This window comes from Pseudochaenichthys georgianus, chromosome 12, assembly GCF_902827115.2.
Source record: "Pseudochaenichthys georgianus chromosome 12, fPseGeo1.2, whole genome shotgun sequence".
NCBI lineage: Eukaryota > Metazoa > Chordata > Actinopteri > Perciformes > Channichthyidae > Pseudochaenichthys > Pseudochaenichthys georgianus.
In genome coordinates this window covers 17,826,518-17,854,392 of record NC_047514.1, presented here as the reverse complement: position 1 = coordinate 17,854,392, position 27,875 = coordinate 17,826,518, and the positions used below count along the sequence as shown (strand labels likewise).

Here is a 27,875-nt window from a genome sequence, read left to right as displayed (position 1 = left end):
AGACCAATCTAAAAAAAAGAACATTTACTGTGAACAACAGAACAACATCATTGATACTAACATCAAGTACAGAGAATAAGTGGGTACTTTCCAGGATCCAGTTTTAAATAAATCCACAAGTTGACAACTTAAATGACTAAATATGAGTTATTCAACTTGTATAGCCTAAACCCATATTAAAATGCGTCTTTTAGAGTATTATCCAAAAATATGTTATACCTAAATCTGTGTCTCACTCACCAACATGCACTGTGTACTTGTGATATCCATCAAACTTTGTGTGTGCTTTTGTCCTCATTAAAGATTCGCAAAAACAATTTCTAAATGTTGATACAAAAAATAACTCACAGTTTACATTCATGTTTGCTTTCTTCTTCACTCTCTTGGTTGTGCATCTGTTCTCATGTGTATATGATAAAACAAAACAGGGCCCCTTTAAAGTCAGAGGTATATTCTGGCCAAGACAGCAGATTAATAGTTAAATAAAATAATACAAAACCGAAATAAACTTAACGCAATGAAATTCAGCAAAACCCATTATGAGAAATACATTAAAGGGACTTTATAAAGGCCAAAGACAATTACATTTATCATAACATTTGAAATGCGCTATGATAACTATGAAAGCTTTTAGTATACACATTTATCGAGATCATTAGGTTGCCATCTTTACTATTTAGGAAGTAGAGTGGTGTTTTGGTGCTGGCTGGGTTATAAATTAAAATCAGACAGCTCATTGATTCCCCTGGTGACGTGGCAGAGGATTAGAATTTAACAATAAAATAATTTCCATCTGCTCAGCAATGCTCCATTCTTCATGACATCAAATGTAACTCCTTTGGGGAGTCTCATGGTAAAGGCACTCGACTTCACATTAGCGAAGCAATCAACAACAGACTGCCAAAATGTCAATCATGAGATTCATTATGCACCGCCTGTATGTCATTCCAGGTTTACCTTCCTATGTATGACTCAATTAAATATCTCATTTAAAACTAAAAAAGACATCTCATATGTATTCTGTACATTTCATTCTACTAATGTTGCACACCAGCTTAACAGTGATGTGAACCACAAAGTGAATATCAGTCAGCCCCATTCTGAGTTCACTTTGCCTTTCCACCCGCTGGGAGGAGGAGGAAGAAGAGAGGGCGGGAGGTCATGGACGGAGAGGAGCTGTGGAGGTATGTCACTTTCTTCTTGGACCTCTTCACTGTCGTCCTTATCTTTTAGATCTCTGAAGAGATAAATAATTAAAAAGTTGAATTTTAAATGAAGACGAATCATTAGCAATGTATGAATAAGCGTCAAAACAAAAGATGAAGGTGCATACCCCTGGTTACCGAGGGCACTTCGCCTCTTTTCCCTTCTGGAGAGCCAGTCCTCTACACAGCGCCCCGGCATCCTGCTGTCTACAGCACCCTCTCTGAGACGTCTTTCATCTGAAAGAATTCAATCGTACTCCTGTCAACTAGAACCTGCCACATATTTTAATAATCAAGTGTCATTCATGCAAAAATCGCAAAGAATACTATTTGCATCCCCATAAAATGGAGAATCCTTGATTTTCCTCAGTTTAACATAATATTATACTGAATTAATTTTAGTTTTGGAGTGACAAAGTCCAAAACATTACTTTGGACTTGAGAAAAACACATTTTTCACTATTTATAAAGATTATTGATGATGATAATAATCATTTCTTGCAGCCATACTGTCAGTCGATCACGACCAAATGTGCTTGACAATTTAGTGTATAATATTATTTATTTTTTAGGGAATGCATCAGAAAATGCTAACCCTAGGTACCTTTTGTTGAAGAGGGTTTAAACCTTCCTTATGCAGGATTACATTTAAGATATTAAAAATATGCAATGTGTTGGCCATTGGTAAGATGGTTGTTAAATATTGAATGACCACCTACTAATTCAAGAACTATTTAGATAATATTATATATAATTGCCAATGCCATGTGTATTAAATGTGTAGCACATTGTTTGTTAGGAACTGTGTTGATTTCATTAAAAAAAACATATCTTAATCACATGGTAAACATCATTTCCATTTGGTTACAGCTTACCTTCCACCTGTCTTTGTAGGTGAAACATATCTTCTTCGGACATGTGAGAAAACCTGCAGTTAGGGCCGAAATCACATATTCCTGAAAAAGGACAGGGAAAATAATTATTATTACAATAACAAAACGTGCATTTAATATAATTTCCTGGTCATTGGATAAATGTATGGTTGAATTGCTTTAAGTTACCTTTTTGGAGAAACTTCCTGCAGGGTTTCTTTAATTGCTCATCACACAGAATGGCTGAGGAGTCTGTAAAAACACAAATGATAGTGTTGTCAATGGCTGTATATATAACCTTCCATCATAATATAAGCAGATGGCCAGCCAATATGACATAATGAAATGTAAGCAAGCTTAATTCTCCAATCAAAATCTCAAATAGGTTGAAGGCATAGCATTCTAAATAGTAATTTGTAATGCTTAGGATCACTGTCTAGTCTAAAACAAACATTTACAATCACATCTCTCTCAGGTCTAAGGACAAACTGCAAGTCTCACCTCTGAAATAGTCGTACCAGGCCTTTTTAGCTCTGTGATGCTGAACACCAAACAAATGTTTCTTCCTGTTGTGCATGTTGTCCTGAAAGGACCGGTCACAGTAGTCACAGTAGTATCTCCTTCCCATGGTGCAGGTTATGTGCTCAAACCAGCAAGATGTCACCTTTTAAATGGCTATGTATATAGTAAAGAGAAACAAAACACATTCACATAACTGCTGGGTCACAACATGGTGAGAGAATAGCTGTGCTGAATTAAATGTTTCTGTATCGTACATTAATTGACTGTCATTGTGCACACACTGATCTATTAACAAAACATGTGGTCTGTCCAGAATAAAGGGCGTTATAGTTCAACTGCACGTGTACAATTAACTATTATGTTGTTAATCCATTACTCAACTAATCTCTGCAGGACTGAAAAGCCCCCACAAAAAATAAAAATGCCATCCTGATACAGTTAAAATGACATAGCCGACCCAATTTACAATTCACATTTGTCACAGAATTATTTATTTTTTGCATTTCAGAATTTCGCATCAATGCAAGTTTGTTAACATCTACATATAGCAATTAGCATGTCATATGGTTGTTTACTTTCGGATCACAAACTGTTATAATTTTCATGAAAAAATATGACACAAGGCTTACAATGATTAAATGGGAGGCAAAAACAGGAAACAACCTGATCTAGCCTACAATCAAGAACACCAGGAACATTATCTAACGTTTACTGCTATCTGCTGGTTTGGTCATGGAAGTGCCTTTATTTTTAATAGTATCTGGTATGACTTCCTATTCCACTGTGATGATAGAAATATGAACATATTAAAGGTGAAATATTCTGAAATGTAAACGTGCAGTTTGATGCTCATGTAAACTCTCCCCCAATAAGCAAACGTTAACATCCATAATCATTGGCTCATAGCATTGTTCAATCAGAATAGTTATTTTAACGTTACATGCTTATTGTGACATCCGTAAACGTTAAACCCTGTGTATATTACATTTAAAAGTAAAATACAACAAACCATTGGCGAACCATGATGTCATCCTCCGTGCTGTTTGCTTTGAATCCACATTGTGTAGCAAACTGACGTGAAAAACAACGAAATCTTACAGTAATGCTATGCTAATCGTTTGCTAACCATTCCCCACTGGGGATACGGTGTCTTCGCAGGGTTAAAAAGCGAATCGACCCACTCTTGGGCCGGAAGCGTGTTACCTCAGCTTCCGTCAATCCACCGAAGACATGTCGCTGGCTAAGTCCGTCTACAATCTGCTCTTCAGGAGAACGTCCACTTTCGCCGTGACCATCATGGTTGGAGCGGTCTTCTTTGAACGACTGTTTGACCAAGGCGGTGACGCAATTTTTGAGGAACTGAATCGCGGGGTAAGTGTTTAATTGTGTGTTATAATGCTGGTGTTATCCTGACCTTGCAAGTAGAGGGCGAAACAGCGCTAGTGTTAGCTAAACTAACCTAGCCTCCCTGCTAAACCGAGCATTTGCTTCCTTTTTTACAAACTATTACAACCTCATAAATATTGTAACCTACTTACCAGGATACATTTTACATTGTGTGCACTTTTTTAATGTATATAGTACAGTGTTACAGTATAGTGTTTTTATTTTATTCGACTTTTAACAATTGTTGTTGTTCTTGTACATTGGCAGTCAAAATGCTTCTGTGACAAAACAATTTCACAACTTGGGATGAATAAAGTATCTGTCTCTGTTCACATGACAAGTCTAATGTTGCCTTATATGTACTTATTTTTTAGAAACTGTGGGAACACATCGAACACAAATACGAGATCAAGGAGGAGGAATAGGTCGGGTTACCTAAGGCTGAAGTGCAACTGTTGTCACACTTCCATTCTCCATTCTTCCTGGACTCCACACCTGAATCAATCATCAGTCAACATGGACAATGTGCTCAAAAGTCATGCCAGGTGGGACTTGTGAGAGCCGCTTGACTGTCCAGACCACCTTGAAGATGGAGCAACGGTTCCTGTCACCTCGTTCCCTCCTTCCTGTTGTTAGATGTAATGTCTACGTTCCCCCCACATATTGTAAATGCTTAAATTAAACATGTTAATGACGTACCAACCTTGCAATGTTTTTGATTTATCATATGGCTTGCATATGTCAAAGCATCTTAGATTAGTTACACTGTCAAAGTACTTTTGTTTGACTTACTAGCATTTTCATAAGCACCCACTCTAGCCACATTAGGTCATCTAAAAGGGATCAGCTTCAAATCAAATGAGTATCTTGTAGGGCTGCTCGATTATGGCAAATCATAATCTCGATTATTTGGGTCAATAATTGATATCACGATTATTAAAAACGATTATCCATTTACTTTGAAAACCTCAATTTATTGGAGAAAAAATTGTGAACAGTATGTTTTTAACAGTTGGTTACCCTGAACTTTAAGTATAATTCAACTGAAAAACCAATCCCAAAAAAAGTTATAAAAAAATAATAATTGTTGTTTTCATTATCATTGCAAGCCATAATTGCGATTAAAATACGATTAATTGAGCAGCCCTAGTATCTTGATAAAATGACTGAGAAGGATCTATAGAATTATATAGTTCTTGAGTCTTTATTATAAAAGTATTCAGTGGTTGTATACATTGTGTCCCCTTCATGTCAGCAGTTTATGTATATTTAGTGTCATTTCAAAGATAAGGTTGTACAGCTTGGTTCTCTGGTTTTAAACATAAATGAAATTAAAAATAAGTACAGAAACAGAAGTCTGTACTATAATAAAATAGCTATATGTTTTTAACCAATCCTAGTTTCCAATAAGCTGACGTTCCTTAGTTCCTCACCCAGTATTGTTTATACCAAAGAATGAAAGCTTTAGCGCAAGTTCAATAAGGAAGACCTAACAATGAGTCACTTACACGTCACTCTATTGCTCTCTCTCCGGGTTGAAATAAACATAACGCTTGAATGGGGCTGAGATATCCAGTTAAATTGTATTTTATTAAAACGGGCTATACAAAAAAAAACATGAATGAGAGGTAACATTTGTATGGACCATTTCCATACAAGGAATATATTCAATCAATCAATCAATGTTTATTTATATAGCCCAATATCACAAATGTTACATTTGTCTCAGTGGTCTTCACAGTGTGTACAGAATATCAGTATGACAAACGACACCCTCTGTCCTTAGACCCTCACATCATACAAGGAAAAACTTCCGACGAAAACCCACAATTTAAAGGGAAAAATGGGAGAAACCTCAGGGAGAGCAACAGAGGAGGGATCCCTCTCCCAGGACGGACAGACGTGCAATAGATGCCGTGTGTAAATTGAAAAGATAATACATTTGCAACATATTAAAGCTGGATGCTAATTTTGGCCCAAACAAGAACAAGTATTATATAGAAACGGTAGCTACCACCTTTTAATTTGCAATGTCAAACAATGCCCGTCAATAGTGAAGACATCTTGTAAACAGGTCAGGTAAGGCCACTACTATTCAAATCAATTACATGTAACTGCACCTGAGACTCAGGCCTATAGGGGGCACACTAGCAATGTCTGTCCCAATGAATGAGAAGAACACATTTAAAACAACATTATAGTTAGCACTGACTGTATTATGTCCCATCCTGGTATTTTTCCTGTGAGCTAAACAAAAACGTAATAATTTGCCCTTGCAGTGGATGTAAGGGAAACTTCTGCAGCAATGGAGAGTTAGGACTCAGAGAGACACGAGGAGAGTTGGAGCTTTGATGTCAAACACGGATCTTTAAGCATCGTCCGGAAAAATTCACATCACATGTCACACAGTCAAAGGTTCTGACTGCACGGGTGGGTTGCCATGTCAAATCTGATCCGCCTCGTATCTTGGTAGACCCTTTAACTAGTTTACAGAGAGTCAACCCACATATTGGGGGAAGGTACGTGAACACCTGGGAACAATGGAGATGTCTCTGACATCCGTGGTGCTTAGAATCCCGCGTTCTCACAGTCGTAAAACCCCCCCTGTGCCCGCCAGGTCAGGCCATAAAACCGGGTAGTATCAACATACGACTCCATTATCACATTCCTTACGGGAGATCAGAAGCAGGGATGGTCGTAAATGTCAACACACAGAATAGGTTAAATATTTAGAAGTAAAGACAGAATTATTCCCTAACAGTGGACATATTATAAAAGCAAATAAGCTTTGCCCATTAGTGCAGTGATACACATCTCAAGTATCATGCTATTTCAAAGGTAGGTACAACTACAAAGTGGACTCTAGCTTGCTGCTAAACTAAACACGTAAAACATTTTAGTCCAATTCAATCTCCAAAAACGGTATCTTTGACCCAACCCCATAGTCTAGTCAGCCACAGGCTTACGCCCAGCTGTGACAAGTATTGTATTTCAGGTGTGAGCATTTGTTCACAGATTTCCCTGAATTGTGGATCAATATTTTGCTTCACGTTGTACCCAAGAATGGAAGACTCTCCAACGGGCTGCCAGGGCAGGAAACGACTGTCGTGAATATTTTGAGCTTCCACTGAACCTCCATCTTGAATACAGATGGCCTTCATCTCTGCATTTCTTCTCCTGAGCTCTTTTACCTCTTGTTTCATTCTTTCTCTCCCATACGCCTCAACTCTTGCCCAGAAAGTAGCATTAAAGTGCTGATAGAGTCTCCAGTCAGCCCCGTTCCACTGTAAAGCTTTGGCTCTCAACTCTGGGGTCAGTCGAGATACAGATGATCTCCTGCGAGCATTAAGTTTAAAATACAGTATGTCCTCCATGGTCCAACACAGTGTGTCCTTGAGCAGGATAAGTGACTCATCAAAATATTCTGCTACAAGAACCAAATCAAAATGTGTTGATAACTTATGAATATCCCTCATTACACGAGGATCATCACCCTCCAGGTTGTTATCAAAACCAAAGTCAAAAAAGAGCAGATTTTTGAGGTAGAATGAGTTGAAAGCCTCTGGGCTGTAGAAGGTGTGAGGATTGTTCAAAAACTCCACCAGTTGGTTCTCTCCATTGATCCTCCATGTGAGAGGAACTGCTCTGTGGTAATAATTGAAAGATGATTCAAAGAGATCCACTGGGTCACGTAAGATGGTGATGTAAACAGCATCTGGAGGCAGGAGCTTGGCTACTTCCTGATGGTCAAAGCGCATGTGGTTACAAACAATGTTGAAACAGTCTCCAGGCCTGTAGTCCTTCACCTGGGAGCAGAGGAAAGGTGACGGGTAGAAGAAGTCATTGCGGCCATCAGGGAAGGCGAATTTAAGCTTGTGTTTTTCTCCAAATCTGAAGAGGATGTTGAGTATGGTGCTGCTGGCAGTTTTGTGGGTTTTCATGAACATGAGGTTTACTTTGGGGGAGCTAACTTCTGACGTGCTGAGAGATGGTGAGCTTACATTTTTCGTCAATAATTTCGCCATACTTAGAGGACATGTGACTTGCTGGGAGTCCCTGTGAATAAAATATACGGGTAAACAAACAGATGAACTGATTTCACACAATAAAGAAAGGCGTTACTTTAAAATCCTTACCTAATCTTAACTTGGGTTAGGTTCGTGAGGCAGTACAGCAACAACATGATGTTGGTCAATAAAACCAAGAGAATCAGCCTCCTGGTCATACGTGTGCACTTCTTTCCTTTGATGGCAGACATCACTAATACCCAAACAAGGACCTGGAAATAAAATGAAAGGGCATGCATGTATAAAGGACAATAATAACAGGATTCAAAGTTTCTATACACAAACCCATGTTGCACTATGCTGTGAAGTGTTTTTCACATACAACAAAGCTACACAAAGCTCATAAACACTCGTAATACCCTGGGGAAATTCTTACACACAGGCCAACGAATAACGCTCTTAGGTCACAGCAAAGTAATGATAATGCAATTATAGAGAGTCCAGGCCTAATCCATTTCAATTTTATATAACCTACTATTCATTTCTAACAGAAATAAGAAGAACTTTATAATGAAAAGGCAAAATGAACATAGACAAGAGATCATGCTGATTATCAAAAAACTGCTGCATCATTCTTTCTCTCAGAATAGCCCGCATGTTTATACTATAAACATGTTTACAGTGCTAGAATTCCCTTAGCAACACAGATGGAAAGACAAAAGACACACCAACATGAAAATTACAGTTAAGGTACAAGCATTTTATAACGGTAAAAACGGATGTTAACATGGTAAAAAAAAGGGGACAATTTTAACGTTTCTACAATTCACACTGAACAGGTGCTTACTTATTATATCAGATAGGAACGGTACAGTATGGCCCTTGCCATAACAGCTCTGATTCTTATCTCTAATATTGATGTTCATTTTTCACTTGTTAGGCCCCCTTCGTTGAAGATATCCTACATGTGCATGTCCCATAGACATAGAGTTGTTCTAATTAATTAGGGAATTCACTTGTTTAAAGCTTACAAAAATGCAATATGTCCTTCCTTGAGATAACAACTCTGTAGATCCATTATCCTTAAAACCAATATTAACTTATTTTGATAACCAAATAAGCTAGGATATTAACAACACTGTAAATCCAAGAAAGATATAGCATATGGAATTAGAAAAAGTAAAGAGATTTTTTTTACCTGCAGATGACAATGTTGGAAGTGTCGATGTGAGTATTTTCTGCAAGGTGAAAGAAACTACTCTTATCTGAAGGAGTCAGATGTGATTTCTCCTCCCACAGGGGCAGGACTGGTTTGTAAAATAGTCTAAACACTTCTAGATCACTATGTCCTGTACCTTTTGAGGTATGCGCAATGGGGTTGAAGTGGAGGTTGGCAGGAAAATAATTCCTTTAAAGTCAAGTATCTTAGTACCATGAGGCCAAAACACCTGGCTATGTGTACAGAGCATGCATCAATGCCAATACATCAATGCTTTGTTTCAAATAATACAAATGTATAATGTACAAAGTTGAGGCACAGAAACAGAGCAGCGGTTCCCAACCTGTGGGCTGCGGCCCGAACGCATTGCAAGGGGGACACCAAAAAATGTGCAGAACATTATGATTTGTATGGAAACATTTCATTATTAAGGCATATTTGTATGTGAACCTCCTTTCCTTTCTCTTTCTTGATCCTCCTTAGCAACGGTCATTACAGTCCTCTACAGCAGTCTGTACTACTGGATTATCAACATGTCACATGTTCTGAATTGACCAACCAGAACTTTATTTAGCTTTCCTATTGTTTATTGTTGAATGTGAGCCGGGAACATTTTTTTTATTCTTAAGTGGGCCCTGAGTTGAAAAGGGTTGGGAACCCCTGCTTTAAAGTCTGTTTAGTTCATTTTAGGCCACGGCTACGTTTTCATAACAGTGAAACTAATATCTGCTGTGTATAACATATCTGCACATAGAGCACACCCAGCAGGCCTGCTCGTTCTCATCACAGCTGTGTGTTGTCGTGTTTTTTTTCTTTCTTTAGTCTCCAGATACCTGGGGGGTATACTACGAAGGGGGGTATACTACGAAGCAGGATTTTCGCTTAGCCGGCTAAATTCAGGGGAAACTCCGGCTTTCCGGTCCTACGAAGTTGGTTCTATTTTTAGCAGGCAAGATCTCCATGGTAATTTATGCTTAGCGGCTAACCTGGTCGGGACCAGGTTAGGTTGCAGGCTAAGAGCTCAACTCAGTGAAAGCACCGCCTGCTGACCAATCAGAGCTCAGTGTGCGGAGTTAAAGCGATCAAGTCATATTACAGGAGAAAGGAAATACAGAAAAGCTGCCGTTGCAGGAAAAACGGCCGGCAAAAATCACCGACTGTGTGAACGCGAAAATGAATAGAATATCACCTCCCATCTTCAGAGCAATCTGACTATTATAACATTAGCGTTAAGAAAGCACTTAAATAGCTGCCACAACATAAGTGCAGACGTCGATGTGTCCCATTATCATTCGTATCACATCATATCACATCATAATGTATCATATATCAACCCAGTCTCACGGCATTTCGTGTTCACCAACACGATTTTTAATCTATTGATTTGTGTTCCCCATCACGATTTGCCCCTTTTTTTCGAGTTGTACAGCACGATTTTAAAAGCAATGTATTTCTACTGGTAACGTGTTTCGTGCCTGCAGGCTGCAGCACGTCTTTTTCTCCGGCCAGGTCGTGGAAGACCGGAAGCTGTGTGGTTCATAAAAACATGTTCTTACTCAATATCAAGCCACAATTATTGCTTTTATTTTAAATCGTATAATTTCGGACTTTTGTTGCCGTCTGTGAGGAAAATAAATGGGGCTCAGAGACTCAGGATACTGAAATCTGTATTTTTAAATATTTCTTTCCTTCTAATTTGTTATTCTTTTCAAAATAACACACTGTTATTTACTCACCAATAACACACAATTATCCTTGCTTTTATTTATTGGTTTAATTCCATAATCTCTGGCTTTTTTGGTGTCCGTCAGGAACTGAATTTCAAAATAAAAATAACCGGAAACAGATGTAGGCCTATAAGGGACATTTCGAACATCATTGCGATTGTCAACATTTCTGAGTTTAGGATGGCCGAAGACACTACACTACCCATAATCCCCAGCTATCGTTTAGGACTACAGTTCCCGTAAGGTTACAGAGCGTCAAACAGCTGTGTGAAATGGAACGAAACCATGCCAGATTATCCAAAACTGGAATCGAACACCCCCCCAGAACTACACATGCTGGCTATTGTGTTTCGCAAAATGTTCTATGGGACGTCTCTACTGAACGTTTTCGTTTTTCCCACAATTAGAAGTTGCCATTATTAAACACATTGGTGTTATCAAATGTAAAACATATAATTAATAAATGGGTGAAAATCACTTGTGTCCATAATGCGCAGCATTAATATATACTCACATGACAGCTCATTGTTACTTTGTAATTCTACTCCACTACAATTCAGAGGTTAACCTGGTATTTTTACTCCACTGCATTTATTTTAGTTACTCTGCAGATTCTGATTAATTATGTGAAATATATAAACAACCCTTAAATCAGACTTTAGTTACACCTGAGTAAAATTCAGGTAAGGTGATTGTCAAGTGCCAACAATCAGGAGAGATATTTGATAGTTGGTGCTTGAGAAGACTAAACATGTATCTGCAATTGACATGAATGGAAACAAGTAATAAAGTATATTCATTACTCGTTATTCTCTACTAATAGTTAATTAAAGACTGTATATTATGGCTATTTTGCACATCCCTTTCAAGATTTTCAAAGGTTTATTGACATATCATACACAACTACGGTGTAGTTATGCAATGAATGAAAAACTTGGGCACAAGTTCCTCAACAGTGCATTACAAGACATCTATCAATATGTGTGTACCTCCACCATTAAACTGTCATATTCTGCACATTTCTTATTCTATCTACATACATAAGAGTAGAATTAGTGTGTATAATATCAGTTAAAATAAGTGCTTCAACATAGTTAACATTGCAGGAAAGCAATATATTAGACGTTATGTACTTTGTCAGGCTAACCCTTAACCCTAACACCAACTCCCAGCATGCATTGCGGCTAACACATCCAATCAGAGAGCTTAAAACCATAGCTGAGGATCTTGGGTAATCGCTCGAAATGCCTACGTCTGTTTCCGGTTATATTTATTTTGAAATTCAGTTCCTGACGGACGCCAAAAAAGCCTGAGATTATGGAATTAAACCAATAAATAAAAGCAAGGATAATTGTGTGTTATTGGTGAGTAAATAACAGTGTGTTATTTTGAAAAGAATAACAAATTAGAAGGAAAAAAAGATTTCAAAAATACAGATTTCAGTATCCTGAGGCTCTGAGCCCCATTTATTTTCCTCACAGACGACAACAAAAGTCCGAAATTATACGATTTAAAATAAAAGCAATAACTGTGGCTTTATATTGAGTAAGAACATGTTTTTATGAACCACACAGCTTCCGGTCTTCCACGACCCGACCGGAGAAAAAGACGTGCTGCAGCCTGCAGGCACGAAACACGTTACCAGTAGAAATACATTGCTTTTAAAATCATGCTGTGCAACACGAAAAAAAGGGGCAAATCGTGATGGTGAACACGAATCAATAGATTAAAAATCGTGTTGGTGAACACGAAATGCCGTGAGACTGGATTGCATATATATATATGATACATTATGATGTGACTCAGATAAGGAGATATATCTCCTTATCTGAGTCAGCTTCTTGAGCCGTATCTGGCCGTGCAACACTTACAGTGTCACATAGGCCTACTGTATGCAGAAGTATTATTTGAAGCAACACATTAAGTTGACGAAACACTCGAGACAAATGTAATTAAAGTCAGATCGTGTTTTAGACGGGGCAGTGATATTCATAGGGAGTGGCTATATACAGGACGGTCCTGTATATAAGGTCTCTGAAATGGCTATATACAGGACGGTCCTGGACACAACGCCAAATGGCTATATACAGGACCGTCCTGTACACAGCTCTCTGAAATGGCTATATAGTATATACAGATAAATACGGATAAATTACAAAAATGTACAGCATACTACATACAATTCAAAAGACGGTTTCTCCGATTTCTAAAATAAAAATGCCGGCGTAGCCGATAAATGATTTGTGTTGCTTTCAATGCAAAATCACTACACGTCAACGAAATGTAGGCGTATTCTTTAAAAAAAAAAACTTCAGTTTTAATCAAACCGAGTAGTCTTTGAAGTATGCAGTGATATCCTTTACAAGTAAAACATTGTGCATTGGAATATAAAGTAGAAAATGATTGAAACAACATAAAAAGATAAGCCAAAAAAAAGACTGAAATCAGCATAAAGAGCTAAGCAATTGGCATGGAAAGAGATTTAATTGCCACAATTTTATATTGAGGGGAAACTCATTGAAAATAAGGTTGTCGTGAGAATATTTATCTGTGAATCCTATCCCTACATTACCACCCGCGAAACTTGCTTAAGCATGCTATAATAGCCCGGTCTGTATATAGTCATTTGACGTTAGCTGCAGGACGGTCCTGTATAGCCATTTCAAATATCTTATCCACAGGACCGTCCTGTATATAGCCATTTCAGAGACCTTATATACAGGACCGTCCTGTATAGCCATTTCAGGGCTTCTGTGCAGGACCGTCCTGTATATAGCCATTTCAGAGAGCTGTGTACAGGACGGTCCTGTATATAGCCATTTGGCGTTGTGTACAGGACCGTCCTGTATATAGCCTCGGCCAAACCTGTTAATGTACGCATTCAAACACTTTTTCTTTTGCCAGCTGTATTCACCTTGCAGGTGCAGCTATGTGGCTTTTATCCTGGATAAAGTGTTTAAGTAATGGATGTTTAAAGTTTAACTTCTTCATATGTCTAATATTCATTCAGGAAGTATGACGCTGCGCTGTCAGTACGCTTCTCCATGTTTGTGATTGGTCGAATGCTCCAAATACCACCCCTTTCATGTGAACGAGCACCTAAAGGACACGGCTGGCTTGAGCGATCCACTTGATAACCCGCGTCGTAGTACCGTTTAGCGAGAGCGCGTATGTTTTGGATAAGGCCAACCGGCTAACTCAAACATATCCAGGTTAGGTTTAACCAGCTTCGTAGTACAGGCCCCTGGCCTCAGGTGCTGCCTCAGCTGCTGTTGACTTTGGCAGGGCAGTAGGTCACATCAGTTTTGGCACGGGGAGTCTACGAGCGTTTCTGTTGCAATGGTCGCCGTAGTTGTTATCATTGACATCTGAATACGTCACTGAGGACTACCAGATAAGTGTCACTACGAGAAAATCAAGATTGCGTTTATCAAGTAAGAGCTAGCAGAAGCTGGAGTTTATAGACCTTTTAAGCAGGAACAGACCATATTAAATGATTGCGTAAATCGTATGTTACTTTTCTGTTCTTAAAGATCCTTCCCCAACAACTAACAAATCAGCCTCTTCATAAATGTCCAACTCCAATATCCACAGTTGCAACATAAACACAATTCAGGTTTCTTTTAATGTAACTGTATTTAATTTGCCTTATTAATTACACATATACACATAAAAAAGAAAAACCATCAGGAAATGCCTTCAAGTAAAACCAAAAGTCTACTCAAACACTTGAGATGTGCCAGTGTTACAAGGTTAAACACTAAACAACACACTGTAGATCATTTACATGGAAACAACATCTTTATTAAAGACAAAGAGCTTTTGCAAGTCCAAAAATACTTTTTTTTACAAAAGGGTCAACTTAGACTCAGTTTTCAATTTTATGGTTTTACCAAAATGTATAAGGACAATTTAAAGTATTAATTTATAGTCATAAAAACAGCAGTTTAAAATATGTTTTCCATTACATTCAATCAACCACAAACCAGATATATTTACACAACCATTCCTTTTGAATTACAACAAAAACAAATATACTTACAGGCAGTTTCCCCTCCAATGCACATAATGCAACATGGCTGACAGTTTGGGCCTGACAGCTGTTATTGTGGCTTGTTTTTGGAACAAAGGGCACAAACATTTATAGTTTTCTTCTTTGAAAATCTGCCGCTGTTGGTACCGTTGACTTCAGACGAATATGAAATAATAACCATCACATCCATATTATATAGTATTAAAGCACACTAGGTGTTATTGATCCTCTAAAATGGATCACAGTGAGTCACGATGGGACCGTGAAAGAGGTTTCTTTTGTCGTAGGTGAATGAAGGTTAGCCACAGTAAACAGCCACTTTCACGTCATATAGTTAGCTCATTTCCAGATACCCACAGCCGATAAAGGTGAACAGTTTACAATAAGAGACTATGTCTTTAATTTTTAAGTTATACAATGAGATACCGTATTATCAATAAAAGATGCTAAGTATTTACAATCCCCTCAGAGAAGTGTATAAGTGTTATAGTCGCTGACTGACATTAAAATGTTACCATTTAAAAAAACTTGTATATCTATATACAACTTAGCCCCCCTCTGGTTGGCATACATACATTTTTGAGGTGATTCAGAGTTATCCTAGTTAAATAGACACAAATAAATCATCAGTTGTAAATAGAGCATCACATCAATGTTTCATTATGGCACTGTTTTTTTAAATATAAATATACTGCTAAATGCAAAAATAATCTCCATCGCAAACTAAATCTCAGTAAAACTGCAAAACTTTCCTCTGTACTGTGCAACCTAACCAGCCAGGGAGAGACATTACTCTTCCCCTATGAAGCGCAGTTAGCCAGTGGAATGCTTACAGACATCCTGCAGGTAGTATGTTGTGGTCAGGTGACTCAGTACACAGGTTTGTATACAATCTGTCCAGCCAGCACTCTGCGTTTCAGCTCGGTCCACAGCAGGCTGCGCTCTCTCTGCGATCCCTTCATGAAGCCTCGGTTCTCCTGAGCGCGGCGCGACAGATACGGCATGACCTCGTTGACGGGGCCGTATGGAACGTACTTGTAGACCGGGAAACCTGCTTGACCTGTTTTCAAAAAAGAGGCGTGTCTTAGATCTGTGTTCAATATATCCACCCTGTGTGCATTCCATGTTATGGCTTGGTTTATATCCACATTGACACATTTTCATACATTTAATGGAGCTGCAACGTAACTTGGGTGAGAGGCTGTAAAACTGAATTAATGTTAACTCCGTAAACTGGAATAATGCTGCAGTAGATTAACACATTATCTTTTTCATTTGGAAGTAAATGTATGCTGAGACAATATTGTCACACTAGCAGAAGAGAGGTTGGGTTAGTTTTTTTTCTAAATGAAAGCCCAGAGCCCTTCACTGACATTAGTTTGAGTTTGAATTAGAGTGGAGAAGTACCTCAGTTATATGTATTTTGTGCAGGCCCAGACTGGCCATCGGGAGGACCGGCAGGTTTCCCGATGACCTGGCCTGCTGGCCTGAGGATTCTTTTTTGTATGTATGTATTGTGAACATAACACTGCGCAAATGTGGGTCAGACTCTGCCTCACAGAGAGTGACTGGCTGTCTACATGATGTGGCCTGCCGACATGGCCACTTTCATACAGATCATACACTAATGATGAATGTCCCGCCCCGGACATACAAAGCAAAGCATTCATGCTACATCCATGCTGGCTAAATATACTGTCTATGCTTGCTAGCTGTCCATTCAAACGAAATATACTGGATATAAACTCCCCAAACAAGCGAAAACCTACCAGTTTCCCCCACTGTCTTTGCCACCTCCCCCCATGCCTGGCTACTCCGGTTTGTATCCCTGTATGTTCCCTACCGCCACGATCATTTTCTCCTCCTTTTGTTGACATATGGGAAATAACTGCGGTATGGCTCTCCCAACATACACCCAGTTTGATTGGCTACTGCTTGTACTGTCAGATTTACATACGAGGGATTTGATTGGCTGACGCCTCCGTCGAGGCGGCAAAAGTAGAACATTGCTCTATTTTTGCAGCGAGCACCTCGAGAGAAGCTACGCTTTGCTCCCACAATGCAGTTCGGCGAATCGTGACGTCACCCCATTCAAAGTGAATGGGCAGAAGCGTTGAAGCGGCAACGTACGCCGCCGTGTGTAGGGGCCGTAACGGCCCGTCCACACAGCGGCGTGCGCTGACGCTTGCCGGCGGGCGTGTCTGAAACTCGACCAACAACCAATCACATGAATCTCCCGCCCCTGACACACAAGCAGCGGTTTGATTGGCTAGAGCTTGTACTGGCATATGATTCGATTGGCTGACGCTTCTGCCGAGGCGTCAAAAGTTGAACATTGCTCAACTTTTGCAGCGAGGCACGCCAGCTACGCTCCGTGTCGCTTCCCACGATGCATTTCGGCTAAAAGTGACGTCACCCCATTCAAAGTGAATGGTGAAGCGTCAACGCACGCCGCTGTGTGGACGGGCCGTAAGGGGTCGGCGCGAGTGTCTGAGGATTTCATCGGAGGATGGTCTGGTGGTTCCTCAATTATAGCTCCTCCATTATCGCTCCTCGCTCCTCCGGCAAAAATAAGGCCATTGGGACGCTACTCAAGATGGCGCAGAAAAATCAACTTCCGGTGAGACCGAGACCGAGGAGCGAGGAAATAAAAAATAAGAGAAGTGAGAAGAGCCCTGTGTGTCATTCAAGCTCGGGAGGGTGTGTATGTGTGGCGCGAGTGAGTGAGAGAGAAAGCGCGCGCACCGGTTATGTGTATTGTTGTTGTTAGCATCTGGTGCTAGCTAGCTGCGCTAATGGATATAATGAGCTGTCAACAAGGTGGAGGAGAGTCCTCTCCTGTCAGACTGAGAGAGATAACTACAGCTCAGGTGAGGTAAAGGACTCTTGAGTGTTTAGATAGTTAACTTAGTCTAAGTTAAGTCTAAGTCTCTGTGGGTCTCAAACGGTTTGGTCACCATTTATGTAAATGGGTCCGATTGTGGATGTCATGCGAGCATAACATGGTGAAAACAATCTGTCAAAATTAACAATCGGGACGGAAATGTTCGGATTTCCAAAGGGAGGTTCTGTGAATAAATAAAAAATCAAGAACCGAAATAATTGAACTATTCATATCTTAGACTGCACTGTAACTTTTATCTTTTAATGTTTATTTTATTAGCTTTTCTTTTTAATGACTGATTTTAAATGCCATTTTCTTAATGTCTTTCATTTTTTTGTTTTTCTTTTAATGTTTCTTTTATTATCTTTTACTGTTTCTAAATGCCTTTATCTGAATGTCTTTCATTTTTGTAAAGCACCTTGAATTGCCTGGTGCTGAAAGGTGCTATATAAATAAACTTGCCTTGCCTTGCCTAAACAAATATTTCCATTTGAAGGGGGAGTGATTAGTAAAATATGGATGAATAATACAAATAAAATGTTAACTAGGTGAAAAAAGGTAAGATAAACTTTAAAAACGTGTTGAGAGTCTTTGCTGCTGCCTCAAAGAGGAGCAGGGGGGAGAGGAGGGAGAGGAGGGAGAGGAGGGAGACAGGTGAGGCTGGTTCAGGAGCCCAGGCACACTCACAACTATAAATGAACCAAAAACAAATAAATAAACAAGTTTCAATGTTTTTTCATATTGGATATGGTATGTTATTGGTTATGGCCATGTTCTTATGATTTTATGATTATTTAAATGCAGTGGCGAACCGTGTCTATCACAACTGGACCTTCTGTAGACACACACACACCCCCCGCCGCCGCAAGATCTGATTGGTTGCAAACACAAAACCACGGGAAATGCGTAGTGCATGGTCCGAGAAGGGCAAACAAATCAACGTAACACTGTAATATTACAGATCAACAACACAGATACGAATCTCATTTATTCATTTTATATACATTTTATTTATATAATTAAATCGATTTTTTTGTTTGTTTTATCTGAGTGTTCCAGGGTATTCTCTGAATTCCTTGAAGGCTCGGTTCAGCTAGCAGTCTGCTTAACCAAACAGAATGTGCATAGATTGGATGGATCATTGGAAATAACAGTTGAAGGCGAGTGTGTGTGTGTGTGTGTGTGTGTGTGTGTGTGTGTGTGTGTGTGTGTGTGTGTGTGTGTGTGTGTGTGTGTGTGTGTGTGTGTGTGTGTGTGTGTGTGTGTGTGTGTGTGTGTGTGTGTGTGTGTGTGTGTGTGTGTGTGTGTGTGTGTGTGTGTGTGTGTGTTGGGACTTTGTTGCAGTAGATTATGTGATGTAAGCCTCTGTATTTCCATAACTCGCAGTTTACTTTTAGTAACTGAGCTGAGTTCGACATACCTAGCGGGAAGCTAATCTGGTCACACATGCCGAGCAGCTGTCCAAAGTAAACCTTGTTCTCGGCGGGAGATAGGCCCATCTCATTCATTCTGAAAAACAAAAAGAAGAAGCATACAAATGAAAAGGCTGTTATACAAACAGAGCTTAAGTGTGGTATTCCACCATTGATTGGCAATCTCGTTCTGTAAATCCTATAAATGTCTTGGAAAGTTGACAAAGACATTTTTGGCTTAATTCAACATCCTGGGTATTAGTTTAAACCAATTGGGTTAATCTTTAATGAATGAAAGGCCTAAGGTTTGAGTGTGTGATCAAACTAAATCTAAACTTAGTACATGCCAGTTTTTTTTTCACTTTCTCATGCATGTCTTTGGCAAAACATACTTTTCAAGGGTGTATTTCACTGTGTCCTCATTGTGAGTTGCCACCATGACATTTGCTTTCCTGCTGTGATCGATCTCCTCCAGCACATACTCCAAACACCTGGATAAACAACAGGGCAGATGGTTAGGCTTTTAGACATTTTCTAGCTGAGTCTGAAATTCAAAACTCACTTGTGATACATCCTGTTGGTGGCCTCATAGTCGGGGTTTATCGGGTCTTCGTAGCCGATCTCTTTGGCCCGGTCTCTCTCTTGGTACATGTAGGCTCCACGGACCAGTTTGGCACCAAAGTACCAGCCCTCCCGTCGAGAAAGCTCAACATCTACTGTTACATTGTCATAGGCGTCCTGAAAGTGTTAAAAACATATAATTACTTGACTATCCCGCCATCCTTAGAAGGCTAGTGACACAAAAATTATATTTAAATAGAAAAGGTGTATATTAAAAACTGTACACAATACATAAAAGAAACAGAAACAGACTGGAATGTGACAACTCCCCTGCTTGACTCCTTCTCTTTACAAACAATACTAAAGTGACTCACTGACCCAATTTTTTTAATTATTTTTCTATGCCTGTCTGTGTTTTTTTCTGTGTTTGTATTCCATAAAATGTAAAAATGCAATAAAAAAAATGTACTAACAGAAATGACACTAAAGATGATTTGGGTTTCACAGTTGAGAGAAAAAAGATGTTTTGTACAAATTATTACAAAATATAGTAATACTTAGATGTTGTTAGAAACGGGGGTCTCACCTTGAGGTAACACTGGTAAGTGTTAAAGATGATGGGCTTCTCTCTGTTGAATTTCCTCTGCATTTCCAGCGCCAGTCGACTAATAGCAGGTTGGAAGTACGTCTGCTCGGCGTCCACCATCAGCCTGACCCCGTTCTCCATGGCATGCTGGTGCACAGAGAGTATTTACCGTTACCATGAAACTCATCATTAATGTGCCAGGCAAGACAAGTAAAGTCCCAATTCAGTTCTAATTGAATTGATTTCCTTGAACCAGGTTTAGATTTTTGTGTTGCCATGTATAATTATGTATATGTTTTGATATCTTTACCTTTGCCAGAACATCCACTCTCTGCAGCATTCTCTTCATCTGACTCTCCTCCTCAGCTGTAAACTTTTTCATTAAAGGTTCCAGATGGCCTGTCTGCAGAACAAACACACAAAACACAGAATTATTTTTGAACTTGCTATTCAAGCGATCATTATGATCAGGATAAACCTGCTAACTCTATCCGTGTGTGACAGGCTGGGCAGGGGTTGGGTGGGTTAGAGGAAGATCAGCAGGAGTGCCTCAGCCATTTTGTCCTTTTCCAACCGACTTACTCTGCAGATATGTACAGAGCACTGTCATACATTTATTTTATTTTTTACTTAATCAGAAAAATGTTTTACTTACGGGAAGAAGATAGGATATTGCGCAAGCAACAGTTATAATCTGGGAAGAATGTCCATTTCTTATGGAAACAAGAACTGCATGAACTCCACAATATGATAAAGAATTCCAAGTTCTTATAGAGGAGCTAAAACATTCTACTTACTTCCAACTTATCGTGTCCACAACTGTCTGTTCATGAGACCATTATGTGTAATTACACGTATCTGTAAAAAGTAGGAGTCTGAAAGGTGTATTTCAGAAAGTACCTCTAAAGAATGTGCCCGCTATCAAATGGTGTATCACTTTTGGAAACATGCCCTTTTGAAGGTGATATGAAGGCCTTATGTGTTTATTATACACATAAGGCCTGTCGCATGTACACAGGCGACAGTGTACAGATAAGATAAGAAATGACCAGACTCATTTAACACTTACTAAACTGCCTCAGACAGTTCCGCTTTTCCCTTTCAGAAACTGGACATAGCACTTAATATTTACATGACTCACCTCTAGGTTTGGCACCATAAGCAGATTGGAGATTGATGTTGTATCGTTTATCAAACTGTTCCAGTCTAAAAGGTCCAACGTTCTGGCAAAAAGAGAAGAGAAAAATGTTCAAATAAAATATTACTCACTAAACAGGGTTTCAAGAACTTAAGCACAGGGGCTTTTTTGTGTTTGCTTATCTGAAGTATTTGCACTAATGAGTGTTTATCTTACCCTGACACACCCAGCTTCTCTCCAGTTATCCAGTTCTCTATGTCGTCCTTGGCTCCAACACCCATTTCAATCAAACTTTCCTAAAAACCAAATCAGACGTACGAGGAATTAAACTTGGTGTCGTGGTTTCATACATAGGAGTAAAACAAGAATTACAAAACAATGATAGAGAACTATTTTAAGAACACTATAGTAACGTTAACAAAAATAAGAACAAATATAGTAACATTACAAATTAAATAAAGCAAATGTTTCAATCATTAAAAACATTTCAGCCAAGTATTGTTTTAACAAATGCTCGGGAACTTTAAGTCACTAAGGCACAAGCACAACAGGTAAGACCCACCTTGAGTTGTTCCAGCTCCAGCTTTTGTTCTAAAACCTTCATGTCAGATTTTCCTTGTTGTGCTGAGAGGACTTTAAAGAATTGCCTCCATTTAACCAGGACTTGGGAAAACTGGAGCTGTTCAAACACAGAACAATTCATAATATATAAATGCACTAAACCACTGCATTTGAATCATCCTGAGATGTAGTTAGTATGACACATCTCTACTCTATTCACTTAAAAACAATCTTCATGCTCACTGTCTCTTACAGACACATACCGTTCATTTTTATCTGAGAATGTTAAGACAGTGTGACTTGTTTCTCCCTTGACTCAAGACACATTCTTTTTTTGTGACCAACTTTTTTTTTCTTTTTTTTTTTGCCCTCACAAAGGGACTTATATAGAGAGATACAAATTATATAGACAATACAAAAAGAAAAGACAAAGAGAGAAATAAAAAATATAGGGAATCCCTTTCCCATGCCACCCCGTCCCTCCCCCTTCCCACCCATCTTGCCATTTCACAGAAAATCCTACCTGATGTTTGTTAGCAATCGTCTGAGTTCATCTATCTATTATATTATATATATTATTTATATTATTGCAAAACAATGTATCCACATAAAATACATTCATACCTTTTTTTTCCACATAACATTTCATCTGTTTAAACTGAATTGAGATTAACTCCTAATAATCTACAATTGCACCAAGGTGTGCATATATGTACAATCATCATTTACATGAATGATATTGCCAGATCAGCAGCTCTTTGAATAGCCTCTAATGTTTCCCCCTTAGCCTTATTAGCAGAAGTGATTGACAGCTCTGAGATTAGTAGGTCATGGAAGGATGATTTAAAGGTTCAATTTACAAGGAACTGTGGCCGTCCAAGAGCGGTCATTTTGATGGCAGAAAATCCATCTGTTGAGGCTCCTCCTGAAAAACATTTTATTGTCACCAGATGTTAGAGCCAGTCCCTTTTACAGAAGTTTTATAGCCACTATATAATAACCCAACAACCAAAATGGTTCTGCATGACTTCCTCAGGAACTTTACTACTCACCAGAGGCTTTAATGCAGTTAATGAATGTCTCCATTTGGTTGTCACATTTGGATTCATCTGCATAGAAGTAGGTACGAGCACTAGTGACCCCTCCACGCCTGTCCCCAAACTGACGATGGGCTTGGTATTTCTTTTCGCGATGATCCACTCCTGAGGTGAGAGAAAGTAACAGTAGCTGCTTGAAAAGTTTTCACCTTCAGCTTTTTATCCATCCATGTATTCCTGTATTATGAAATACTTTAAATATTGGGGTACTACGGAGCCCCTAAAGGGACATGGAAAAAAAAAAAAGAGAGAGAGAAAAAAGGGTACAATGTCTCATAACATTTAATAACAAATAATAATAATAGTTTAAGCCAAAACATGTTCGGCAAGACAACATTAACATTTTAAATGAATATAAAGTATTTTCTCTCTTTCTTTAGAACACTTTACAATCCTACAAACTTTAGTTTTGAGTACTTTTATTTATTTCTGCCATATAAATATATCACTAGTAAAAATGTATGATTGTACTACTTTTATCAATATTACTGATAGAGACAGTGATTCTGAGAAAATGGATTTACGAACTACCATTTCTCATTAAAAAACTAACATTTAATTAGGACATCAGTAAGTTTAACTCCAGGTCCAAGCCATATTCCAAGCACTGCATCATTTTGAATAAAATGTAAAGAGAGAAAATGTTTTAATGTAAATGTTATGACATGGATATGGGACTTATCCATGTCATAACATGTACATTGTACAACCCCCAGTATTGGCCCTTCTATATTTAAAAGCAAATGTAACACCAGCATTGATGTGTTCCTCACAGTTTAGTCATGTGATTTAGTTTACAGCTCATGAAAAGCCATTGAAGTATGCAGTACCTTTTTAAATAAGACCTGAGAGAGCACGTGAATGATATACTTGAGCTTCCAACGTCAGCCCTGTAACCTGAACCAAGCACCTCTCTATAGCAGCAGAGCGGGACATTTCTGACCTCACTAAATCAAGATGTAACCAGTTCTCCCCAGGCTAGCACACATGGCTGGTTTGCAAGACATTTGGAAATATATCAGTTACACTACATTACAATGCAACACCCTTTTCAAATCCTATACACACCTGGACTCTCTTTCTCTGCTTCAGAAACACATGAACTGAAAACAAAGAAAAGATTATAATTATTAGAATAGAACAGCAAGTTAAAAGGCTACCTAAAGTGCTTTATTTTGCTTCAAACAAATGATTATATCAAGATATTATCGGCCATCTAACCTATGTTTTATTTCAGTTTTATAACTTTTTAATATTCTAATGTGATGAAGACAATCTTGAAGGATATAATGACAGAAAAAGATTTTTATGTTGAGGAAAGTCAAATGTGCCAGTCCTTCTGTGCCCTCTTACAGGAGTTTCCTATACGTGTTGTAACATGAGAGACATCATGGAACACACTGAACTACATTGTTCATTGTGTTGTCGTGCTCATACCCCTAACAGTATGTTCGTCCTGTGTTAATTTAAAAGAGTCTCGATAAAGATAATTGAAAAAACATCTGTATCAATTTAGTGTATGTTTGTGCTTTGTGAGAGTAGCTTATTTCCTCCTCTGTAGATTGCGTAACACTTCCGTGTGTGTTCCCCATGAAGGGATCCGGCACATTACTCTAAAAGGCTGGCAGTGTTGTAAGGAGGTAGGCCTACATGCCCCAGTTGAATAACCAGCTTGACCAATCAGAGGAGAGGGGTCTGTCCTGGCAATCCAATAGAGTTTGGCACTGTTGTGCTACTGGAGATGAAATAACGTCACATACGTTTTGATTGCAATCGGATGACAGACTGTTTATTGGGAAATATACTGCAGAATGCATGACTCAGTATACGTAGGGTAACGAAAGACCTGAAGAGATAAGATAAGTTTATAGGAATGTTGTTGTATACGTGGGTAAATAAAAGAGTCACAAGATAGTTTTAGGAGACACAACACAAAATGCAGATAGGAAAAAAACGGACAACAAACGGATCAACACTTAACCAGTGTCTTGCGATTATCAGTGCCATATGTTTAGAAAGGTTAAATTATGCTTAGCAATTGGTTTAACCTAGTAGAGGGGGTCAAAGGCAAAATGACCTGTTGAGGCCGTCTGCATAATATTTCCCCCACAGTCAGAGACACGTTGCTTTGGTGTAAAGGCAAAGAGTAACATTCTGTCTAGTAGCTACCCTTAGTTATGTCATTATAACATGAAATAACTTCAAAGTGAAACAGTGCCACTGTTAAGGTATTATTATTATAAATATATCCATCTGGGCTGACCTCTCCTGACTAAATAACTTACTTTGAGCTTTTGAGCAAATCTCTGGTTAACAAAACATTCAAAGCAGTGCTTTCACGTGGATCTTTGCGATTAAACTGTTTTACAGATCTGTCCACACAATTAACTGGTCGATTATTTAACAAATGTGTTAGCCGACTAAGAATTTCTTGAGTCGAGGACAGCACTACTTTTCTTTGCAACAATTTCACATTACATATTGTATAACATTCTCTTGCACTATTTTATTTTATCTGTTTTATTTGTTTTATGTCCTATATATATTCATGTTGCACTGTTGGAGGACCCTTTTTCATTGCCATATCTACACTGTAGCTAATGTGTACATGACAATAAAGCCTTTAATTGAATATTATTCCTGCATTTGCTCTTTCTAGTGTACAGCTCCTATTTCAACATGCCTTGCCCGGGTGTGGGGTGTCTCTTTTGAAACGGCCCCTTCTTGTTTACTCCTGTTTTCCAATAATTTCTTTGAAAGTATTACTTCAAATAGAGCATGGGCTGGGTCAGGAACTTGTATTGTACTTCATGTCATACGGGACTGTACAAATACACTTGACTCATCAGGCCTTTTGAGTTGAGTATGTTACATAACCGGTCTGGTTGCACATATGGCACACATTAAGGTTGAATCTGATTAACCGTGCTAGGTTTGGAGCATTAGTACACCACTTCCTACTCTGTGAATTCAGAAATATGAATGAAAAAGCATTACTTACTCCATGTCCTTCTTCTCTGCCTCCTCTTGTGTCAAGTCCTCTTCAACACTATAGTCCAAAACTGCCCCAACACCAAAAGACTGGTTCTTCCTGATTAAAGGTTTGATGGAGTTGTGGTCTTCCCCTGCCACAAACTGACCATAGAAGGTCAACTTCATGATCTTCTCAAACATCCACTGACCAAACACCTTCTTAGTCAGGTCCATCAACTGAGAAAAACAAGAACAATTATAGTAATTATTATTGTATTATAACAGGAGACTCCATTAGGTAATAGGACATTCTACTCAATGCAGTACTTGTGCCTTTACAATTTGCCTCAGTAAGAGCAGTACAAACACTTTGATGTTCTTAAACTTAATTTAGGAAACTAACTCAACTCACCTCTTTGTTCTTGTCAACAAGGACATCAATAGTGCAGAGCTTGAAGACCAGCAGACTTCGAAGCAGTTCAATGTTTCCTTTGCTTCTGTAGGCTTCCTGTGTGTTGTCGAAGTCGATGCTAATTTTATTTAACAGTGTCTTTTTTACATGTGTGCCCTGGCTCATGAGTTCCACTGGCTCGGCTTCCACCACGCTGCAGCCATCGATCTGTTGATGCGTCTCTTCTTTGCTCTTGGTGGATGCCACTGTTGATCGACATCTTCCCGGTGATATGCGTACATTCCTCACATTGCCCGGGTTCGCCCTAACAAGGGCTGCTGCGAACTTAGAGCAAGACATTTACTTTTATTTTCGAGTTACAGACAACAAAACACGAGCTTCCTCTCCTCGCTGTGCTGTCGCTGTGAGGTTGCCCTGGGAGCGGGCGCTGGGTAGTTTATATTTAAAGTCATCTCGCGCAGAGGGGCGGTGCATCATATGTTACATGACGCTGCCTCCTGGCTCTGCACGCTCACACACACACACACGCACACACACACACACATTCACACAAACACACTGACGCTTTTGCACATTCTCGTGCTTGATCCAGGGCCGCCCCTGGCTAACTTGGGGCCCCAAGCGACATTGTGAGATGAGCCCCCCCCCCCCCCCCCCCCCCCCAACCGACAGGAGTGAAAACAATTTTTTTGGAAACAAAGTAGGCTACTTTGCAAATATAATTCCTGTTTATTATTATTATCAACAGTTACTTTTGTATACAGTGAGGTAAATGGTAAATGTGCATGTATGTCGTTCAGTATGCGTTTACAGGTGACTACGTCTGCATTTCCTGCCAAATACTAGCCTCAAAAAGATTAAAATATAATTAATGCAAATAAATTACTTCTACTAATAATAATAATCATAATCAATTCAATAATATAAATACTATATTATTTTATTATAATATAGTTGTAATATAGTCAAGATAAAACATGCTTATGACATGCTCAAAAACTGATATTTCTTAAATCTGTATTCTAGTTCCCTCTGTCAGCAATGGATCAACAACTACACACACATTTATATCAGTATTTCTCTGTGTTGTGGTTGACATGATGATGACTGTTAGGAGTTAAGGAGAGAGGCTGAGGGTCACCATGATGATGACTGTTAGGAGTTAAGGGGAGAGGCTGAGCATCACCATGAAATGTGCAAATTGACATAAAAATGAATAAAAGGGGAAAAAATGCTCCATGTCTTTTAGACTGTAAACTTTAACTGTTATGTAAGCCAAC

At 38.9% G+C, this 27,875-nt stretch overlaps 4 protein-coding genes across 5 annotated transcripts; 1 reads left to right on the top strand and 3 right to left on the bottom strand.

Moving 5' to 3' along the window:
* Positions 1-9: 9 nt before the first annotated feature.
* On the bottom strand, positions 10-3,892 carry zmat5 (zinc finger, matrin-type 5). 2 transcript variants are annotated; one of them, XM_034095817.1, is made up of 6 exons: positions 3,803-3,892; positions 2,579-2,752; positions 2,267-2,329; positions 2,081-2,161; positions 1,334-1,442; positions 10-1,237 (listed from the first exon to the last, which is right to left on the bottom strand). In XM_034095817.1, exons 2-6 carry the CDS (start codon positions 2,703-2,705, stop codon positions 1,090-1,092), a joined length of 528 nt encoding a protein of 175 aa, XP_033951708.1. In that variant the 5' UTR covers positions 2,706-2,752; positions 3,803-3,892; the 3' UTR covers positions 10-1,089. The 2 variants fall into 2 exon arrangements, with proteins under 2 accessions (XP_033951708.1, XP_033951707.1); XM_034095816.1 differs by lacking the exon at positions 3,803-3,892 and adding an exon at positions 3,609-3,795.
* uqcr10 (ubiquinol-cytochrome c reductase, complex III subunit X) lies at positions 3,830-4,683 on the top strand. Its single transcript, XM_034095818.2, has 2 exons — positions 3,830-3,970; positions 4,360-4,683. The coding sequence occupies exons 1-2, from the start codon at positions 3,830-3,832 to the stop codon at positions 4,408-4,410; spliced, it is 192 nt and encodes a 63-aa protein (XP_033951709.1). The 3' UTR covers positions 4,411-4,683.
* Positions 4,684-5,780: 1,097 nt separating this feature from the next.
* Positions 5,781-8,243, bottom strand: gal3st1b (galactose-3-O-sulfotransferase 1b). Its single transcript, XM_034095809.2, has 2 exons — positions 8,122-8,243; positions 5,781-8,041 (listed from the first exon to the last, which is right to left on the bottom strand). The coding sequence occupies exons 1-2, from the start codon at positions 8,241-8,243 to the stop codon at positions 6,892-6,894; spliced, it is 1,272 nt and encodes a 423-aa protein (XP_033951700.1). The 3' UTR covers positions 5,781-6,891.
* Positions 8,244-14,580: 6,337 nt separating this feature from the next.
* On the bottom strand, positions 14,581-27,044 carry prodha (proline dehydrogenase (oxidase) 1a). Its single transcript, XM_034095791.2, has 14 exons — positions 26,596-27,044; positions 26,212-26,420; positions 24,279-24,313; positions 23,166-23,315; positions 22,974-23,038; positions 22,115-22,231; positions 21,769-21,848; positions 21,556-21,637; positions 20,725-20,817; positions 20,415-20,561; positions 19,830-20,005; positions 19,660-19,758; positions 19,276-19,364; positions 14,581-16,031 (listed from the first exon to the last, which is right to left on the bottom strand). Exons 1-14 carry the CDS (start codon positions 26,932-26,934, stop codon positions 15,841-15,843), a joined length of 1,872 nt encoding a protein of 623 aa, XP_033951682.1. The 5' UTR covers positions 26,935-27,044; the 3' UTR covers positions 14,581-15,840.
* Positions 27,045-27,875: the final 831 nt, after the last annotated feature.

Bases quoted from the DNA above. Each gene is read 5' to 3' on its own strand.
- zmat5 (XM_034095817.1), bottom strand. From the start codon at position 2,705: ATGGGAAGGAGATACTACTGTGACTACTGTGACCGGTCCTTTCAGGAC. The intron at 2,162-2,266 runs GTAACTTAAAGC...GTCCTTTTTCAG, and splicing joins CAGGAAGTTTCTCCAAAAAG to GAATATGTGATTTCGGCCCT. The intron at 1,238-1,333 runs GTATGCACCTTC...TTATCTCTTCAG, and splicing joins AGTGCCCTCGGTAACCAGGG to AGATCTAAAAGATAAGGACG.
- uqcr10 (XM_034095818.2), top strand. From the start codon at position 3,830: ATGTCGCTGGCTAAGTCCGTCTACAATCTGCTCTTCAGGAGAACGTCC. The intron at 3,971-4,359 runs GTAAGTGTTTAA...CTTATTTTTTAG, and splicing joins TTGAGGAACTGAATCGCGGG to AAACTGTGGGAACACATCGA.
- gal3st1b (XM_034095809.2), bottom strand. From the start codon at position 8,243: ATGTCTGCCATCAAAGGAAAGAAGTGCACACGTATGACCAGGAGGCTG. The intron at 8,042-8,121 runs GTAAGGATTTTA...TTTTATTCACAG, and splicing joins CTAACCCAAGTTAAGATTAG to GGACTCCCAGCAAGTCACAT.
- prodha (XM_034095791.2), bottom strand. From the start codon at position 26,934: ATGTCTTGCTCTAAGTTCGCAGCAGCCCTTGTTAGGGCGAACCCGGGC. The intron at 24,314-26,211 runs GTAAGTAATGCT...CTTTGTTTTCAG, and splicing joins GCAGAGAAGAAGGACATGGA to TTCATGTGTTTCTGAAGCAG. The intron at 20,006-20,414 runs GTGAGACCCCCG...TAACACTTTCAG, and splicing joins CTTACCAGTGTTACCTCAAG to GACGCCTATGACAATGTAAC.